Genomic DNA, 20,844 nt, shown 5'->3' with positions numbered 1-20,844 from the left:
CCTTTGATTCTTCTTCAATAAATGTAACAATGCATACAATTTGTTAATTTTTGTACGTTGTATTGCTTTTTTTCTGAGCTAACATTAATGTTTTTATTAACAGATGTTATACTGTATTACCAAAGTTTGTACAAAGATAGTCTAAATAATATACTATCACAATCACTAAAATAGGCAAGTATGTTCTTTCAACTTTTCAAATAAGAATCAACAACAAGTAAATTTTATATATAAATAATAATTACAATATTGATGTTTTTGAAACGATTATAAATTTTGTTTAATTGCTTTATATTTTGGTTTAATCTTCTCCAATTATTTATTAAATATTCTACTCTCTGAATGTTAATTGACTTACATTATTATGCTTGAAGTAATGTGCATTTAAACATACTAAGAAACAACATTGTCGAAATAATTTATCCAAAGGTGAATCTGGAAAGTACATATCTTTTTTAATATGTATATACAAGTTATCGTGTGTAATACAAATGCACACAAAGATTTGTACATACAACTAGAAAATGATTGTGTTTAGCAATGTAACATGCCATGTAAATTTAAGTGGTTCTTTTTGTGTATTCATTGTTTCTTTAAATATATTAAACTAATAATAATGTTGTATTGTATAGTAGATTAACTTCCATTAATTACGTCAATCTAAATTAAAGTTCGCAAATAAAATTTAAATATTATTAGCACACAAGGTGTGTGTATATATATATAGTTACTTATTTATGATCTAAAAATGAACATTTATAATGGAATAAAAATGTAAAAAATTAAAAATGATAAACAGCATGTTTATGTCTGTACTTGAGTTATACAAATTCCGGGAGTATCATTTCTCTTATAGTGTTCCTAATTTTTAAACACACTTTCTATAACAGTGTGATTTTAAGCAAATACTGTAACTACTATAAACCTCTCTTTACAAGTAATAACACGTCTTCTTTCTATGACCATCGATAGAATTATATTATTTCTAAATAGAAGTGAAAATAAACATTTTGTAGTATTTCATGTTTCTAGCACAAACACATACGAAAAATGCTAATTTATATCATAAGGTGTAACATACAATAATTACTGTACCGAAATGCATAATGAATATAACGATTTTAAATTAATTTTTACACCATTACAGTTATCTATTTGTAAAATAATATTCGTAAAAAATCAATTTTTTAACAGAAAACTAACTTTAAAGGATGCAAATGAACTAATCTTATATTACTACGATCTACTTTAAACTCGTATAGTAATATTACGTAAGATAAATATAAGATCTAATACAAAACTGGATAATATACTCTGCATTAAAAATAAATGCGAATTACATTATAACGTAGAACAAGTATAACAAATACTTTCGCGGCCAGCGCTTGCTAATTAATAGTTTCAAATTAATAATAGTATAGAGTATACTAACATTTTTGTTTTCTCCTCGAATATTATCTTGGATATTAATATCTCTCCGATTTTAATTCCAATGTCTGTTATCTTTCCTATGGAGCTTCACTCCTTTATTTCGTTTCAATTGACGTCATTACAACGCAAATGGACAGACGAATCAGCTCATTTTCCTGTTGCACACCTCCTTAAAATATACTATATTTCAAAGTTATTATTACATTAAGTTCAAACACATTCAATTAAAGTTTATATTTATCTATGATTAAATGAAATTGTAAATATACATATCATACACATCTTTTTAAATGTAAATTCTCAATAAGTATGTTATATGTGTGAACATCAATTATTTGGATCGGAAATGAAATTGCGAAATGTTCTTTAGAGGTATGCAACAGCTGCATTAGTTGTAAGTAATTATTTACTTACAAATTAATGTACTGATTCGACTGGCCAGTTGCGTTGATTACGGTTCATTTTCTCAAACTATCCTTACTACTTGCTCGGCTAGTTGAAGCTGTGCTAGACTCTCCAGGACCACCAGTACCTCCTGCATCTCCATTAATACTGGATCCAGCAAGAGATGCTGTGGGCGTAACTGGAGCTGAGCGCCTTTTTACTTTAGTCAAAGCTTTGTCTAATCGTTGTATAAACATATCCACGTCTGATCTCTTCATGCCTAAAGCTGCAGCAGCAGTTAAATATGGTATTGGATAATTACTATTATGTGCTCCCCAACCTAATTTAAACGAAACAGAGAAAAATAGTGCATATTAACACGCTATTAAAGTTGCATCAGATATGGTGATTTTCATAAGAAATCCACTGGGCTGCATTGAAAACTTTATGATGCAGAGTTGCTTCTTACAAAAATCAGAGTATAATCCTATATTTCTGATCATGTACCTTCAAACTTATGTGAAACAATATGCTTGGATTCTGTTGTAGTTATTACTCTTGTACCGCTAACGTTGCGGAGGAACAACATCGAACCTAACATTGTAACTTGTTTATTATCGTGTTGATGACTCAAGCATTGAAGAGTCATTCCCATCGATATAGGATTTCCTTTAGTATCTAACAATCTTTCGTCATGTCTTGCTGCTAATTTTCCAAGTTCTTCTTTCAAGTATGAATACATTTCTTTACGTTGCGTTATCAATTGTTTGTAACCAGCCATTCCTAGGCTTAGTAATGTTATCATTACATCCATGATGGAACTAGCGCTTGCACGACCTGGATACATTTTTGATATGCGATCTAGTAGGTTTTTGTCAAAGGAACCGATAATTGCACCTCCGACTGGCACGAGAAAATTCTTATCGGTACTTTGAACAAAAGCATCGACACGACCCTTACGCGATGCTTCTTGAATCAGGTGCATACATTTTGTACTCTGTAACCTGCAAACGAAGTATCAATGTACTATCTGTTTATAAATGTACCGTGGCTGAAAAAAAATGATGATAGACGTACCCATATGCATTGTTTACTAAATGAGGAATGTTATATTGAGTACAAAGCGCTGCAATGGCATCAATAGAGTCACATGCTCTAGGTGCAAAGCAACTAGTTGTTGTAAGCACACAAGCAACACTTTCACCTAAAGCAGCCATTTGAGATTCAAGTCTTTGCATATCTGTCTTTAATTCATCTCCAATTATTTTAGTTTCAATAACAATTGGTTCTAATCCAGCTGTGATTATTGACTTAAAGCTTGATTTTTGATCAATTCTAGGCCAGAGAACGTACTTTGCTCGTGGTCTATTCTGTTTAAATGTTAACATACACAACACCAAGCTCATGCCTGTAGCCATTGGTGATAAAAAGCAGCCTGCTATACTTATTACACCTGCAATCAAAAGTAGTAATTAACTGATTCATTATTTACTATTAAAACTTGGAAAACAATTTAAGATTATTGATCTTACCCATGTATCGAATAACTTCAAGTACTAAAGCATTTGTTAATTTATACATTAAGCTACTTCCTGCAGCTTTAGGCTGAACTTCCTCTAAATCACTTGATCTACCTATTCCGTGACCCATTCGAAAATGTCGCCTTGCAACAATGTTTGATACAATTCGTGCCTCGCGCTCACCAACGCTACAATTAGAGGGAAAATTGTTGCTATCCATCTGTGAAAGATCTGAGAGAAAAGCTTCTATTGTTGCATCATCCCAACCCTCTTCTGGCCACTTTTGCTGTTGTTACAAAATTTATATTAACAATTGCTTAAATATAATATAATCGCTTAAATATTAAATTAAAATCTTACATGTTCAATGAAATGTCTTATAAGATTTTCACGTGCTTTTTTTGCATTTAAACCTTGTTGCACATAGGTTGATGGAATAAGTCTTTCCGCTAAACTGAATGCCTGATTATTCATTTTCTTCTGCTTTATTTGGCTTTCTCACTTACTTAGGCCACAAATTTTAGGAAGCTTGATGTTTTAACACAGCATTGCTTTTCATTAATGTAAAACCATTAGAATAATTATTAATTAAATATAAATATAATACTAATATGGAGTACATATTATGTATAATGAAACAACTGATATAAATTTATATAAACAGATTGATTGTCGCTATAACATTTATGCAATATCAATTTATTGTTATATTGTATTCGTATGAGAAAAATAATGCAGAATGGTGAAAATATTATAGAAAATAAAACACATTCTTTTCATATAAGAATGAAATTTATTAAAATAACAAGTGTATGAATACAAAAAATTATACATTATATATAACATGCAAAAACTAAATAATGCATACAAAAAATATGTAACGTAAAAAGAATATATAAATTCTTCATATTTTAACAAAAAATACTGTGCAAAAATTGCAATATCCCATAATTTCAAACAATGTGAATAAAAATATATCAAAGTAAATGATGTTAAATCCTTAAAGTAACTATGAATATCATATATACATATATATATATATATATATAGATATTATATATGTACACGTATATAGGATATATATAGCATTATAAAAAGATCATATATATTTATATATTTTGCAGGAAATAACGAAAAACGTGCTTTCAGTTGTTTAACAAAATCTGCAACAGAATAGAACAAATTAAACATTTGATCAGCACGAAGATTATGTGCTGCTTATTACACATAAATGCTGACATTTCTTCTGAAAGTAAAAAGCAAAGAGGGAAGAAAAAGTAGAAAGAATTGATAATTATTATAGTATATAAGAATCGATAGTGAGTGAGAAAGAAAGAAATAAATAAAAACTGGAACTGGCTACTCGAACGTGACACAGTTTCGTGGGGCGATCTAATAAATGAGAAAGTAACGAAAATGGACAATGAAAGATTGTAGCGGTGCGTTCAATTGATCATGCATCGTCCGACACGTTCGAAAGGCTCCGGAGGCATAATTTCGTACATGCATTTAACTGAACGAAGCAAACAATACACACGAGTTACGCCGCGGTCATACGAGATTGTTAGCAGACAGGTTGTTAGGTTATGTCGTGTCGAGGTCACCTAAATCGGATTAATTTTACGCAATAGAACGGATGCAACGTAATTATTTGGCCGCAAGGGCCTCGGGACTGCGTTTCAACCGTTGTCAGTTATTACGATGTGTACCGCGGACGCGTGGAGGATTGCGAAAACTACGAATTACGAGATTTTACCTCGAATTATGGCGTTCAGGCGACAGCGGACGGACGGGTTACGCACGGCGCTACGAACGAATTCGTCCGCCGCCTTTTCAGGTCGAAGTGATTCGCGTGCAACTTACGATTCAACTATCCGGCAGGTGCATCATTTACTGATAAATTACTCCGTTTCACTCCTCCCATTCAAATCGTTAATCGTCACACAGTGATATCGAAAAATGAAAACGTAGCGCAGAATCGTCGACTTTTAAGTATGTCGTGTGTTGTTCATGTATTCTCGAAACTTATCCCAACACTTTAAAGTTGTAACGCACAACATATAGCAATTTGGTGTTAATTCTTCTCTCTACATAGTTGCTGTTGTTTTGCGTATATCTTTCTAGTTTATAAAAAGAACATTTTTACCGTTATATAGTATATATTGTGATATAATAAGTGTAAAAATAGTATTCAAATATTTATTTGCACGATCAGCTGTAATCCTAGAATTTTTCGATCTTTCTAATTTAACGTTTATATTTATATTTTTATATCTCGTAGCAGCTCCGTAATCTCTTAACTTTGTGCCAAATTTATAGCGGATACACGGTTCTACATAAACATTCGAATACCTTGATTTGGCGCCACTAAATATATATTTTTAACATATAGTCACTTTCACATAAATATTATGTAATGTATTATTTCATCAACCTCTAACCCTACAAAAATTTTCATAATTATCGAACCGTATGAAATACTATAAAAGCTTCGTCATTTTCGTTTGAATTGCATTTCAAATGTTATACATTGCATTGTATTATTTACTTTAAAAGAGAGTAGTTACTGTTATTGAAAATTAAGTTTCATACTTAACAACATATCTCATACTTAACAATGATTCAACCCATACCTATAATTTGTACTGTTAAAATGTAATTGAACACGTGCACTCTGAACACTGATAATTCGAGGAAGAGAGAGAGAGAGAGAGAGAGAGAGAGAGAGAGAGAGAAAAGAGAGAGAGAAATCCAACATAGGAATACTTTGATTTTGTATATTGGTATACCTGCATGGCAGGTCAATGCAATTTCAGTGAATTGACCTCAGTACGCGGTGAGCTTTGCATTGTGGTGATAGTGTTGAGTTAGTATTCGAATGACAGTCTTTGTGGTGTTTTGTCGGCATTTAACCTAAGTTAGACGAACAAAGTAATTAATTCTCTTCTTTCTATTTGTACAAAACGTTGAATATATTGTTAAAAGTTCGATTAATTTAGGTACGTTCCCTTATATTTCTGACAATAAATCCAACTAGTCAATGCGGTACCAATGGCCGTATAACTTTTCGTCACTGTTTGTAACATACGTACACTACTTGCAGAAAATTACTTTGCAACAATGCTATTATGTTCTTTTGTTTAACGTTTACAAAGACATTCAGTAAACGAAATTTGACAATCGATATTCCTTCTGTATGTTTCACTGGTAAATAAGCACTATCGAGCATTGTGTAAGCCTTTTTCCATGATTTCGTTAATTTATTGCTGTCCGTTGTCTTATAAATAACTACATTTTTTATTTTTTTTTAATTTGCTTATCGTACAGATTGCGCATAATTCCTTACGAAATGCAAATGTTTGTAAATGTTAAACAAGCAATTCCAACGATTATACGATTATATTAATATTGCTTAAAAAATGTTTATTTAATTATCATAAATTAAATGCTGTTCAATGAAATTACAGATATAAATACCTCGAGATTAACGGTAAAAGTTAAGTGGATATTTATTTCATCGAATTCTTCTAATTTTTCAGTTGATCATGGAATTGGAGAATTGTAATTCACACGATCACGGGAACAACACATCTCAAAACGATAATGATCCTAGCGGAAATAGAAAGTGGTATCGACAAGCTAGTCAAAGGTTAGTGATTAATATTTCAGCGATGTTTGTTTAGCAACTGCTAAAAATTTTGAAAAAAAAGAACAATTTACGAATGTTATCTAAACTTTTAATTCTATATTTAAATTTGATTTGCGACAATAATTATTTCTATTTTTCAATTACACATCAGCACAAGAATTTGTCTCTTTTTATTTAATTGCTTAGTTAATTATGTATTGTTGAAACACAATAAACGAATCTCAAAAATATATTAAAATAAAGTTGTTGCAAAAGTTAAATTATTTCAATAGGTGATTATTTTAGGCAGCATCCTTTCGACGCATCGAATAATTAACAATGTTTCCTCATTATTTCAATAATTTTGCATAAAGTATATATTATTCGTTTATATCAGCATCCTAAGATCAACGATACATACACTGTTCACGTTGTTCTCAATATTATAGAAACGATCGCGTTGTTTAGCCAAAGTGAAGCATGTAATCTCGCTTTAAAGCACAAATGTTACCGTAATTCACAAGATTGTCAAGGCCGTCTGAACAGCCTACGCACTGTCAGAAACGGCTCGATCATACAACGCGAAAATAACTGGTTCAGCTTAATATAATTTCTACCGTGATTGTGAATATTTTAAGATGACGCGAACAAACTCATGGATTACCGCCGTTGTTTTTCTTGTTTGAAGAATTATATCCTACCATCGGAATTCTTCGAAAGAATCGCGTTTCGTTTTCGAAAGAATTCTGTTTTCTTTATCTACGTGCATTGTCGCGACTTATTGTTAAATAACACAAACGCTTGTCAAAACAGACGTTTTCATTGATAACAGAATATTTCTTGCTAACGGTTGAGTAATTTTCATTTCTTATTATTTACGTTAATTTAAAAAATATATATATGTGAATGTATACCTGGATTTATAATTAACTTTACGGTAGCAGTACTTTAATAATGAAAAATTGATTTTTCAGGCGTTTTATCTCTTCTTTCATTCACGACTTGTAGAGAATCTGGCGATTGTTTAATTGATTTGATCATCACGTGATTTTCGTGTACTTTTCCTTCCGGCTTATCATCATCACTCAAATGACCCCTGCAGCCTTCTTATCGTCGTTATTATCGTTGCTATTCTGGCCGTATTTTCATATTATTGGTAGGAATGTTATGTGACTGAGAATGTTCACTGCACTCACTACGACGTTGTTATTTGCAGTGGACAGTTAAGTAATCACGTAAATAATTGACGTTCGTTCTCTGCCTTTCTCTCTGTCCCTCGCGAATTGTTCCATGATCGACTTCTAACAGTTCAGTTTCAATCGAGTCGTTATGAATTGTGAAAATGTGAACGTACTGGTTACACCGCCGAGAAGGACTGGTAATGCTTCCTTGTTTCTATTCATTCTCCTTATCGAAATCACACGCTCACAGTGCAATGTACTGTGTGCTTTTCATCGAATGATAAAACAAAATAAAGTTATTTATATCTTGCTAAAATCAGATTTCGTAAAAATTTCGTTTCTCAATTTCCATCATTTCTTCACTATCTTCCTCTGTTTCTTCGTTTTGCTACTCTATCAATTTCGTTGAAAATTAAAAAATTTTAAATGGAGGAAGAAGTTACCTTATTTACAGATTAGTTTCTTTTTCCACCGCTATTTTTCTCACATCTCTGTTCCGTGGTAAAGGTTTTTCTGTCAGTAACACCGTTCGAATGTTCTGGAGCAGGGTACAAAGTCCGATTCTTAGATGAGTCGAACGTCTTCTGTGAGGAGTTCTTCCGTCGGTCGATGCCTGGCTTTCTTTTAAGTCCAACAATGACTCGAGACAATCGTAGCGAAGACCTGGATAACTACAATAATGGTGGTCATGGCATACAAACAGATACACGTGAATTAGGTCACAGGTAAATTTCATCAGTTCATTTTGATGGTAGCTGCTGACGTTGGACGAGTCTCTTCGTGGAAACGTGTGAATCATTGTTTCACGGTCACGTCAGTTCTCAGAAACGTTAATTTTTGACTGTTATGGAAAGATAGTAATCGATATATTATAATCAATAGTAACAATTTAACTTTTTCGAAAATCAACTTTGTTTTTTTCAAAGTTTCTAAGTACCTTTTCAGGATATATTCTTGTGCATTAATTCTTATGTAAATAGGGACGACTTTCGCGTTGCGTCTATAGCCTATATTTCATATAACTTCCTTTTACTGCAATGCAGATATTAACTCCAGAGAGAGAGAGAGAGAGAGAGAGAGAGAGAGAGAGAGAGAGAGAGAGAGAGAGAGAGAGAGAGAGAGAGAGAGAGAGAGAGAGATCCAAACAAGGTGAAATCGTTATTTTTAATGTATAAAGATCAAATAACAAGTAAGATACGTTCCTCAAGATTTCGTCATTTTTTAAAGATAAGTGTTGTTCGCCTTTACCTTTTACTTCGTCTGCGGAATTTATTATTCACAATGAGACTCTCGTTAATAAGTCGACAATAAATTCCGCAGTATGACTAGTTGATATCACTGTGAATGCAAGATGGGAGCGCTTAGCATGTTGCAAAATACATTTCGTAATCGCCATTAAATCAGTCTGGAATCAGTCGAAACTTCAGAATATTAAGTTTCTAGATGGGTTGCTTAAGAGTAACACACTGCTTTAAATGAGTTTAGGAAATCCAGTATTTCAATGCTACTTCAGTCTCATTGTTCAAATCTTCCTACTGTTTGAACACTTTTAGCCACATGTGTGTTGTTCATAATATGCTTCAAGTTTCAAGTCGGTTCTCACCATTGATAGAAGAACTTGAAAGGAGATCCAAAGATTAAAGAGTACGTCTTCGTTTCTGCGTATTCGTCTTGAAACAATGAAAGAGAACCACATTCCTATTGTCCCACGACTGCATTATAAACGTGAACGTTTTATTTAGGAGAAAGAAATCTTGTGCACTTTTCGCAACCGGGTCAAATGTATGCATAAGAATTCCTTTGGTGCGGCGGTCAAAAATATGTGCTCCACGTTGGATCATGCCTACTACGCAGCTGAATTACGACAATTGCAAACCGTATTCGTGTCGAAACACGTCATATTCCATTGATCTTTGACGACAACATGATACATTTTAAGTAAATTGACGTAGTTACAAAATAGTCTACTCCGCAATAAACATGTACCATCGCATGGGATTAGTTTATTTGTACCCTGCAAATAACTGAGCTGTTGGTTATCGTACAATAAGCAGATAACGTTTTCTAGATATTCTGTAATATCACTTACATGTTATATATATCACGTGAGCCACGGGTGGTCCATGATAGCCAATAGCAGTGTATATATTTGCTATTTTAGAATCTGCGGTTTAAATAAACTCAAGAGACTATTCGAATTAAAAAGTTACATATACGAATCAAATTTATTAGAAATTGATAACAAAGGATTCCGTGAATGCGGTATTAATGTAGGGACTGCGACTTATTTTGGTAAAATTCACAGAAAGCCTTGGCAACTAATAGTTCTTGTACGAATCATCTGTAACGAATATAATAACGTTATTACGATCCCTATAACATAATTCCTATGATAAGACTAAAGTGCTAAAAACACTTAACGTTTAGATATCGCAACGATAGACTTACCATTACTCATTAATCAATTTTTTTTCTTATTTATATTATATAAAACGCTCGATGCATGAAGCTTATGCTATTCTTTATCTAGTTCTTTGCTTCGTCCTGGAAACTTTCTCAAATTCTTCATTACTTAAAAAATTACATATCTCACCTTTATGAGGAATTCATCATTAAAATTGCTAATCTTTCACATTGTTTAGTTGCATGATTTTCGTCAAATAATTGTCAGTGATGATCGTGATGAAGGTGTAGACAGCGAGAAATAGGGTGAAAGTGTAGATGATGCATATCTTAGCAGAAACTCGTACATACACAGACACGCGAATCCTCGCGAAACACTTGACCGACTTAAACAAGAGTCGATAGGCGCGAAACAAGCGCGCACTCATAGTGAAAGAAGTTCCTGCTAAAACAATAATTAAAATCTGTACCTTATAAGTCACATCAGTTAATCTTGCACCAGTATACGGTCAAAAATTAATTGGTGCCGTGCATTCTATTAGAGTGTGGTAGATGAACAATTAAAGTTAATCGCAGAAAGGAAACAATGAACAGTAGCGTTTATCTATACGTAGAAAAGTTGTACGTACAAAATGTAGATTATATTGGAAAGGTCGTGTTTAAGGAAGTCTAATTTTAGGTCAGTAACTGAGTTTCCATGTACAAACCAAGTACGAGTAACGTGACTCATGGTACATGGGTACAGAGAATGTATGAATATGTGTATATGTGTGATTTTTGTGATGGTCAAATGAGATTATATTTAAGGAAAATCATTATATTTATGCATGATAATAAGTATACACGACAATATTAACTACTTATCTATCGAAAATTTATAAATAACTAAATCTACAGTAACTATCTCTTTGATTTTTATTCTAAAGTTAAACAAAATTTTATTTCTCGAATATTACTTATCTTACGTTTTATTAAAAGTTCTGTTTCTGCTTTCTCTCTCTCTTCTCCTGTTTGACAGGGACATGAATGATGCAACTGGAACGATCATTTCACGCATGCATCATTTCTAAGTGCTATGAATTACTCGGAAGATGAAATTTTTTCCAAGAACTAGCCAACGAGAAAGTTCCATAATCGTGTCGGCACTATGCTCTCGAGTATCCGAGCAACAGAGCTCCAAATTTCAAGTACCTTGAAGTGAAATTGCATTCGTCAAGTTAATGTAGAAATGAAAGTATATAAACGCAATAATAAAATTCTTCGTGAGGCCGTTCGCAAGACTGCCACGTGTCTACTGTTGCTTCTATAAAGTAATAATTGCATATCGTGACCACTGAGCGTACAGCCTCGTAAAATAGAAAACTTTTTTATCCTCTTCTATCTTGTTAAATTGAGCTCTATTACATCCTCCCTGCCTTTTCCATATAAATAATAGGAAACGGTATTATGTTCAGATTAAAAATATTCTTACGCAATGACGACAGATGGCAGTTCATAGTTCATTTCTGGCACGAGCTATGTCTCATTTTATTCCCAAATACCGACTATTGGTACGGAGCAGCATAAATAACAAGTTTGACCATGAAATCTTAATTGCAGCGATATCCAAACCTATTTTAAGCGTGTTTCGTTCTATTGTAGCTCTTAGAGCGACACTCGTGAATTTCGGGAATGACAGCGGAAGTAGTGGATCGGATTTGTGTCCAGTAGACGATGAATTAATTGCTATCGGCGCGTATTAACTGGTTACTTGGCAAGTCAAGGATCAGTTGACGTTTGATCATCGACCGGATCGGATCGTAGTTTTCTACCACGCGGCTTTCACAAGCGTTATATCATATGTTTTCATTATTCTTCTATTAAGAACAAGTGAACCAGAGCTTTTGTATTTTGCCATACTCATATCATTAAACAAGAGATAACAGTGTTTAAAGTATACACGTTTCTGTAAAGTAAAATTGAATAAAGTAATTAGTGAGCAAACAAAATCAATCGATAGTTATAACAATAATTAAAGTGAATTATCTTCGAGGTAACAGTTTCAATAACATGGTTACGTACAGTTGAAGACGTGCGTGTAAATAAATTGGCACCTGACGTAGAACTGTAACACGCGTGATTAATTTAACTCTTTTGTCGAATTCCGAATTCTTTCTAGTGTACATCAGAGGATAGTAACCAGTAACAGCATTATATAATTATAAAACAGATGCGTGTACTACAAAAGTTTAACATGGAAAATCGTAGAGTGTAATTTGTACTGATTTAACTTACAAATTGATGGAGACGTGTTCACCGAAGTACTACGCCGTTACATCCACGCTCCTAAATTTAATTTGAATAGAGCCTTTAATTTTCTTCAATAGGCAACGCTTAATCGTGATAATGCGAAGATAACGGTGAACGTAGAACGAGAGGTAGTTTCTTAGTGGATACTGCTTCGTAGAATAGTCCATTCAACATTCATTTCGATCTATTCGAACAAAAATTACCGATTTTAAATCAATTTTTCAAACGACGAATTACTCGCATAGAATTTCCTACTCGATTCCTGAATCGATCAGCGTTCGTTCTAGATCGATGCATAGAATCGATTTTCCCCAACGAAAAATTCGTATTCTTGATGAATTCGTAATCGCTCCAAACGTAGCGTTCGTGGAATTATAGGATTGTTTTACTTATAAGACACCAGACGCGCGTAATATAATGTGCCTTCGTTGACTTTCATTACCCTTACAGGAAATATACACGTATTATACGTTTCCGCAGGGAACAATGTGAAGTTGCAACGAAGTCTACGTTCGTTACAATCGATTAGCAAGTACAAGTATGAATTCGATCGATTACGATTATAGAAAACACTTTCTATAGCGATTCACGCGACGAATCGTGAAACAATTTAAAGAACATACCTCTGATAAACATTCCGTCAACAGCGTTATGCTTAAAAACAAGATTGATACCCGCGGAAGCTTGCGAAATGTAAACGAACACGTTTCGCTCCCGCTTTAGTCTCATTAACCTTTCCGTATGCTCATTTTATCGATCGCCATTCTATCGAAGCTGTTATTACCGACTAACAGGTACGCATATCGATCGCAAGGTGCCCATGATTATTTGAAAATAGTGAAAAATGTGGCTGAAGGATGTGAATGACGACACCTTGCCGGCTGTGAATTTTGCGAACGCGCGACGCTGCGTCCAAAACGAGTAAGTCCCTCGTTTTTATCCTCTGCTAGAAACTGATCGTTATCTAGGTCAATTAGAAGAGAAAAAAAGTTATTACCCAATTATTGCCGGTACAAGAAAAAACATAACCAAATAGCATATAATTCACTAGCGAGTATTGGTCATTATCGGTATACACACTTTCTTCTGGCATTTTTTAAACAATTTTTATATTAACTCCAACAATAATTCCACGTACTCAATATCTCCAATGATTTCTAAAGCTTCGTCCAATCGAGAGTAAGATTATATAGCCTCGCACTTCGAGAATTAATATCGACATCTATACGTATCGATTGCAACACTTCACGTGTGTTGAAAATGCAGCATTCAGGTCGATCTGGTAACATTGCCACGCGACAATGTTTGTTTCATTTTTCTTTTCTTTTTAATTAAAGTATTCGAGAATAAATTAAGACACATCTTGGATAAATAACGTGGGAAATACTGAGAGAAATGCAAATCGTGTTATCACACGATTCTCTGTCGTCGCATTAATTAATTGTGTTCCACGTTAAGTGTACAGATAATTGCTGATACTATATGCCCAATATAAAACGATGCGATTATCGACCGGATAACGTCTATCACACTTTTTACAAGTGGAACTGATGGGTACAATAAATCTTTTCCCATCCCATTTATTAAAGCCTTTACCCTTCTGTTCTCAAAATACACTGATTAATTTTCATTGATAACTTAATATTTACGTTAACAGACAAGTGACAGATTTATTAATTTCCTTTCACTTTTTACAGAAAACGCATATTGTATGCAATTTTAATATAAAGCAACCCATTCATGGAGTCGGAAACAATTAATTGAATTTATCAAAGTACAAACAAGAGACGTTCGATAAGATAGACCAAATTTATTGATATCGAAAAGTATTCGATATAACAAAATTCTCTCTCTCTCTCTCTCTAATGTCTATAACAATTGAAATCAACATTTTGTAGCCTTAAACTATTTAGTTTTATGTCAACATTATAACACATTTAACTCCTTCAGAGTGCGGATAATAACAGCTTGTTGTAACAAAAACACTTGCACTTAGAAGAAAAATGAGTAACTCGAAAAATAATATTGAATTAACGAGGAAAGTTAGCGATTCCGATATAATGGTATTGCCACACGTATCAGTTAGTCCAGATGATTCGCGGGCATTCTTTTCGGACACGTTCATTAATAGAGCTCGAAAAGTTGCCATAAACAGGTTTGATGCAATTGTAAATAAAGTAAGAAATTTTGCTTTCAATCAAAAAAAAGTCGATTGTTCTTTTATGAAATGTGTTCTCTTTCTCAAAGTTCTACTATGCTTTTCATAATTGATGTGTAATAATTCAGAATACATTGTTTTATTGCATTTGAAAAATATCTTTAAATATTTGCATCTATTTGTTTACTTTTGTTGCAGAATTTTTGTGAACCGTAGTCTTCATTTAGAAAATATCAAGTTCTATGGATTCGACATGGATTACACGTTGGCAGGTAAAGTAAAAAAAATCACTTTTTATTCGAATGGAAAAGGAAGAAAGGAAAGCTTATATGTTTGTAAAAACGTTACTCGAAATACTTCAGAGTACAAATCACCGCAGTATGAGCAACTGGGTTTCACGCTGTTAAAAGATCGTTTAGTGTCACTGGGATACCCGCAGGAAATCAAAGCGTTCGAGTATGATCCTAGTTTCCCGGTGCGAGGATTATGGTTCGACACTCTTTACGGAAACCTTCTGAAAGTGGATGCCTACGGGAATATTCTCGTCTGTGTTCATGGTTTCGAATTTTTGAAACAGTAAGAATACATTCCTTTCCTACGAGTGTCGTGTTTGTAATTTGTTCTACTTCGACGTCCATTAATTCAAAACATTCTTCCCCTTTCCATTTCAGTTCACAAGTGTACGAGCTTTATCCGAACAAATTTTTACAATTGGACGAATCCAGGGTATACGTGCTCAATACATTGTTCAATCTTCCCGAGACGTATTTGTTAGCATGTTTGATAGACTTTTTCACGAACTCTCCTCAATATACGCGAGAGAAAACAGGGGTGAAAGAGGGCGAGCTAACGATGAGCTTCAAAAGCATATTCCAGGATGTACGGAACGCCGTTGATTGGATACACCTTCATGGTGATCTGAAGACGAAAACTATCGAAAATCTAGACGAGTACGTGAAGAAAGACAAGAGGTTACCGATGTTTCTTAATAGGATCAGAGAAAGCGGGGCGAAAATATTTCTTTTAACGAACAGCGATTACGTTTTTACCGATAAAATTATGACTTATCTTTTCGATTTCCCGCATGGGGCGAAGGTATTCGTTGCGATTAATAAGTAAACTGTGGTAAAATCTGTCCTTAACAGGCAGAGGCAATTGTATTAAGAAATTACTTATTTGTAGCCCGATGAACCGCACAGGAATTGGAAAACGTATTTTGATACTATTGTAGTAGACGCTAGGAAACCATTATTTTTCGGCGAGGGTACAATTTTGCGGCAAGTAGATACCAGAACGGGAGCTTTGAAACTTGGAACGCATAAAGGCCCGCTTCATACAGGTAGATTAGACATGTTTTAGTTTAATGTCTTAATGATACTTAAATCTAATACAAGATCGTAATAGAGAATTTGATGTAAACCAGGGGAAGTTTACTCTGGCGGTTCGTGCGACGTATTCACTGAGCTTATAGGTGCAAAAGGCAAGGATGTATTATATGTTGGCGATCATATTTTCGGTGATATCTTAAAGAGTAAAAAAATCAGAGGTTGGAGAACATTTTTAATAGTACCTGAACTGGTTCAAGAGCTTCACGTTTGGACAGACAAGTGTCAATTATTTGCCGAGTTACAGAACTTAGACGTTATGCTAGGGGAAATGTATAAGTAAGTAAAATGTTACTTCAAAAAGCATTTATGACTAAGCGAAGGATAAACCATCCACTTTGCTCCCATTTATAAATCAAGCTAACGATACTTTTGTTTCGCAGAAATTTAGATAGCAGCACAAAGGAAAAGCCGGACATTTCGAAGCTACGAGCGTCTATAAGAGATGTAACGCACAAAATGGATTTGTCTTACGGAATGATGGGCTCATTGTTCCGTAGCGGAAGTAGGCAAACCTTTTTTAGTAGCCAAGTAGTGAGATACGCTGACCTTTATGCGGCAACATTCTTAAATCTCATTTATTATCCATTCTCATACATGTTCCGAGCTCCTGCCATGTTGGTAAGCTAACTAGAAATCTTCTCTCTTTTTTGTACCGTTCGTAAAGGTTTGAATTTTGATTTCATTGGATGCTTCTACTTTATATCTATAAGATGCCTCACGAGAGTACTGTGGCGCACGAACAACGATTCGTTATGGAAACGCCAATGATTAGTCGATCTCGGACTTTCAAACTTACCGACGAAGAAGAAGAACCGAATAATCCTACGGTACGTATTCAAAATTTGTTCTACTCGTTTATTCGATATTACCTATAACAATATAAAACATACCTTAAACGATTATGTCAATTATTAGAAAACTTTGTACGTGGACTGTCCAAATAATCAAATACCACACGCAAGGCCGGAAACTCCTCGTAATGTGACGCATACACACGATGAAGATTGTAGTGACGAGGACAGCGATTCTCAGAAACAAGCGAACCATGTAAAATCGTGTACAAGAAATTCTAACTGTAAATGAATCACTTTCGCTGTTCGTTACAAGTGTTTTGTTTCTATATTTTTTGAACCATTTACTAATATTACGGAAAGATTGATTACAATTCTGTCACGTAAAGTATCTGCGATTGAAAACATCAATCGAATTATTGAGCTGTATGTCTTTTTAATTGTGTTTCATTCCTTCGCTTTTTGCGACGCAAATTATTATGGTCACATTAAGTTTACCCATGTTCTTCGCAGCAATGCAAAAACATTGATAAAGTAATATTCCAGAATGAATACAATTGTAACGTTAATGTATTGAAACTGAACTTTTTTATGATATAGTGATATAACTCAAACGGTTGAAAATTATAGATTATTGTAAACAATAATGCAAAATGATTTAGAAGCTGAGAAGTAAGCTTTTTTCGTTAATTTAGTTCAATATATTTATTTAAATACGCGTAGAATGATACAAGATACATACGAAAAACATTTCGGATGTGTAATCGTATATAAATGTATAAAATTATTCCTTGTATTGAGCCGGAAGTTAGTCCAACAGAATATAGTTGTTAATTCTTTTATATTATTAAGTAATAATGATCTTTTGTTAGAGAACAATGGAATCGATGTTTCATAATGATCTAAAGAGAGATCTAAAGATGTACGATTCTCGCACAAGAAATTGGCGTTTATAGAAACATAAAATATTGAATTCTTTTCTAGTTGTATGCTATATGTTTCATATATCATTCAGTCTTGTATGCATATAAGTGTTCAGTCTTATGCAATATGATTATAAACTTGTTATGTATTGTATACATATAGTAAGAATTATAACAATTGAAAATAGTGTAAATTTGAGTATTAAAGACTAGTCTTTTTACATGAAAATTCAGCTCATTAACACTAAGGTTGATATATTTAATAAAATTCGAGGGAAAAATAAATGAATTGAATTGTTTTCAATTCCATGTTATATAAATTTAATGCACATAAAATGTGCTCGATTCCGGCTATATCTTTAATTTCTCCGTTTGTAGATATTAGTGTACATTATGGAATCTTGTTAGCACTTATAAGAAATTTGAAACTAGTAAGTCACTAATAATCATTTTACAAGACAATATTCAACCTTATATATGTAAGAATTAAAAGGTAGCTTTTAGAAATCATAAATACGACGAATTTGATCTTATATAAAAACGTTAATCAATAGCTTTATGATTTATAAAATGTTTTATAATAGTAGGTATAAAAATAGAATTTTGAAATAAGGAAAATGTATCGTTCATGGCTAAAGAAATAGTTAACTGCATTAAAATTTGTTTATATGCAACAGCTAAATCAGAAGCTCACTTTAGAATAAATAATATATGATATATATTAAGTATGATATATAAACAATTGTTGGAAGATATTTGACAGCAATAAAAATAAACAATTATTATTATTTATTCTAAAATATCCACATAAACACACACTAACAAACACAGTACTTATATATGTATTTATATATACAGACGAATTGGCTGGTGCTAATTTTTTTGTATCAAAAAGATTTAATTTTGTTGTATAAGTGTAAGAAAAGAAATGGACAATTATTTCATGTATAAAAGTTAAAAATATATACTAAACCCCTGTTATATATCGTGCAATATATCGGTAGAATACGAGTTGTGTATCAATTGAAATAAATGTACGACAACTATAACTGTTATATTTATTTGAACATGACTAGTCTTGTGCATGGAAATTATATTTTTTTTCTTTCAATTCAAATTAACATTACTAGCATCAGAAAATTACATTCCTTTTCTCATATTAGCAAATCTGCTAAATATTCTTCAAATTCCTCCTCCCTTGTTTTGTCAACATTTTCAATTGGTTTCTCTTTCCAAATATTAGATTCGTTCTTCTCTGTTTCCTCAACAGATTTTTCAATACTATTTCTAGCCTCGTTTTCTTCAGTTTTCACTTGAACAGTGGACGTACTAGGTGTATTACCGAGTATTTCCGTATTTGTCCCTAGTCTCTTTAGTGTTTTATTTCTTTTCACTTCTCTTTTTTGTGATCGATAATTTAATTTTGTAGAACACTCGGGACACAATCCTTGAAGCGTACATCGATAATCAATAAGTATTTTCATAACATATATCAAAACATTGAAAACAACGTAACTTACTTAACTTGATTAGAGCGTTTTTCTTTTGACCGTGCTCTATATAACCAAAATTTACCTCCCAAGATTTAAGTTCATCCTTCTCTTTACATCTTTTATTTCCGCACTCGAATTGCCCTTTACCGACGATAACTTCTTTCTCTGTTCTCCATCTCAAGGCAACCTATTTGATATATACTTTTAGAGATTTGTACTTTTTCTAATGAACACGCTGCCAAAAGTATATAAACTTCGATCGATAAAGATAGATTCGAAGTAAAAATTACAAGTTCAGGTATTCCTGTTCGCCGACTCGATTTAAAACATTTACGTATGATACAAATTACCTTATTTTCTTTGTAATACGTCAAGTCAGCTATACAGTACTCCTTAAACAGTTTGTCATAATATTTCTTGGCCAAACGTGCGCCCCATGTATCTGGTTTGTCATTATCCTGATCCCACAAAAATCTGTGGTTTTCTCTAATGACGTCATAGTCTGTTTTATCTCGGGACCTCGAAACACAGGCCGAAACGTCAAGAGCTGCTTGTTTTTAGAGTTTACGAAGCTGTCATTTTTCGTTATCGTTTATTGTTACGCAACTTTTTTTTTTTTTTTTTCTCAAACATATCCGGGAATATCGTTTCGTACCAAACTCTCAAAGCGTATATTCAACAACGAATCAAGGGACATCGCGACTTATACGAAGCATTATAGAAACCGTGAGGGATGTACGAAAATCAATTAAAAAATTTAACATACGTGTCCCGTTTTAAAGATGTCATCGAACCTCCGTACAATGTAAAATAATCATTTATAAGTTTTTTGTGCCTGTCATAGGCTGACAGGTACGCGTAAGCTGGGAACATGTTCTCTCCTTAATAAACTGGTTCTATTTCTAAGCCGGGATATCGGTGTCTTTCTAACACACCACGTGAAACGCACGCATGTCGAGGAACTGTTACTTGGTTAATAACATTCGATGGAACTTCTCTGTTTGGATGACACGACGAAATAAAAGGAGATCCAAATTATTTCCTTTAACGCAATTTATACACACAATCAACAGTCTCACTGATTCACCGTGTCTAATGACATTGAATAACGTGTTACAATGAATTACGGTCACTCGATATGTTATTCTGGTCAGCGCCATCTGGCGGACTGATTTAAAACCTTCTACCGTAGGCGAGAAATTTGAAATATGGGTTACGTATATGCTTCACTTAAATTCATAGAATTTAGAAGACT

The 20,844-nt window shown here is 33.3% G+C and overlaps 3 protein-coding genes and 1 long non-coding RNA gene across 9 annotated transcripts; 2 read left to right on the top strand and 2 right to left on the bottom strand.

Moving 5' to 3' along the window:
• Window positions 1-1,233: 1,233 nt before the first annotated feature.
• Secs (Sec synthetase) lies at window positions 1,234-5,200 on the bottom strand. The gene is made up of 6 exons (XM_076902447.1): window positions 5,092-5,200; window positions 3,696-3,886; window positions 3,348-3,621; window positions 2,893-3,268; window positions 2,323-2,819; window positions 1,234-2,155 (listed from the first exon to the last, which is right to left on the bottom strand). The coding sequence occupies exons 2-6, from the start codon at window positions 3,807-3,809 to the stop codon at window positions 1,890-1,892; spliced, it is 1,527 nt and encodes a 508-aa protein (XP_076758562.1). The 5' UTR covers window positions 3,810-3,886; window positions 5,092-5,200; the 3' UTR covers window positions 1,234-1,889.
• Nt5b (5' nucleotidase B) lies at window positions 5,022-17,488 on the top strand. 6 transcript variants are annotated; one of them, XM_076902444.1, is made up of 11 exons: window positions 5,084-5,216; window positions 6,875-6,984; window positions 8,692-8,869; window positions 15,193-15,266; window positions 15,357-15,570; window positions 15,666-16,089; window positions 16,177-16,333; window positions 16,418-16,658; window positions 16,763-17,000; window positions 17,093-17,209; window positions 17,298-17,488. In XM_076902444.1, the coding sequence occupies exons 2-11, from the start codon at window positions 6,939-6,941 to the stop codon at window positions 17,463-17,465; spliced, it is 1,857 nt and encodes a 618-aa protein (XP_076758559.1). In that variant the 5' UTR covers window positions 5,084-5,216; window positions 6,875-6,938; the 3' UTR covers window positions 17,466-17,488. The 6 variants fall into 6 exon arrangements, with proteins under 6 accessions (XP_076758556.1, XP_076758559.1, XP_076758558.1 ...); XM_076902443.1 differs by lacking the exon at window positions 5,084-5,216 and adding an exon at window positions 6,194-6,334; XM_076902441.1 differs by lacking the exon at window positions 8,692-8,869 and having other exon boundaries at window positions 5,022-5,216.
• Window positions 11,980-13,673, top strand: LOC143427933 (uncharacterized). Its single transcript, XR_013102376.1, has 2 exons — window positions 11,980-12,432; window positions 13,611-13,673. It is a non-coding gene; the product is annotated as an uncharacterized LOC143427933 (long non-coding RNA).
• Window positions 17,489-19,135: 1,647 nt separating the features above from the next.
• Window positions 19,136-20,506, bottom strand: LOC143427930 (protein FRA10AC1 homolog). The gene is made up of 4 exons (XM_076902450.1): window positions 20,356-20,506; window positions 19,940-20,108; window positions 19,617-19,776; window positions 19,136-19,543 (listed from the first exon to the last, which is right to left on the bottom strand). The coding sequence occupies exons 1-4, from the start codon at window positions 20,460-20,462 to the stop codon at window positions 19,251-19,253; spliced, it is 729 nt and encodes a 242-aa protein (XP_076758565.1). The 5' UTR covers window positions 20,463-20,506; the 3' UTR covers window positions 19,136-19,250.
• Window positions 20,507-20,844: the final 338 nt, after the last annotated feature.

The sequence above is a fragment of the Xylocopa sonorina genome, chromosome 10, assembly GCF_050948175.1.
Source record: "Xylocopa sonorina isolate GNS202 chromosome 10, iyXylSono1_principal, whole genome shotgun sequence".
Classification (NCBI taxonomy): domain Eukaryota; kingdom Metazoa; phylum Arthropoda; class Insecta; order Hymenoptera; family Apidae; genus Xylocopa; species Xylocopa sonorina.
The sequence above is the reverse complement of the archived record's forward strand: the minus strand, read 5'-3'. Positions and strand labels throughout refer to the sequence as shown.

Bases quoted from the DNA above. Each gene is read 5' to 3' on its own strand.
- Secs (XM_076902447.1), bottom strand. From the start codon at position 3,809: ATGAATAATCAGGCATTCAGTTTAGCGGAAAGACTTATTCCATCAACC. The intron at 3,622-3,695 runs GTAAGATTTTAA...TTGTAACAACAG, and splicing joins TAAGACATTTCATTGAACAT to CAAAAGTGGCCAGAAGAGGG. The intron at 2,820-2,892 runs GTACGTCTATCA...CTTCGTTTGCAG, and splicing joins TTAGTAAACAATGCATATGG to GTTACAGAGTACAAAATGTA.
- Nt5b (XM_076902441.1), top strand. From the start codon at position 5,037: ATGTGTACCGCGGACGCGTGGAGGATTGCGAAAACTACGAATTACGAG. The intron at 5,217-6,874 runs GTGCATCATTTA...CTAATTTTTCAG, and splicing joins ACGATTCAACTATCCGGCAG to TTGATCATGGAATTGGAGAA. The intron at 16,090-16,176 runs GTATTCGTTGCG...ACTTATTTGTAG, and splicing joins ATTTCCCGCATGGGGCGAAG to CCCGATGAACCGCACAGGAA.
- LOC143427930 (XM_076902450.1), bottom strand. From the start codon at position 20,462: ATGTTCCCAGCTTACGCGTACCTGTCAGCCTATGACAGGCACAAAAAA. The intron at 20,109-20,355 runs GTATGTTAAATT...CTGTGTTTCGAG, and splicing joins ACATCTTTAAAACGGGACAC to GTCCCGAGATAAAACAGACT. The intron at 19,777-19,939 runs GTAATTTGTATC...TATATCAAATAG, and splicing joins CGTATTACAAAGAAAATAAG to GTTGCCTTGAGATGGAGAAC.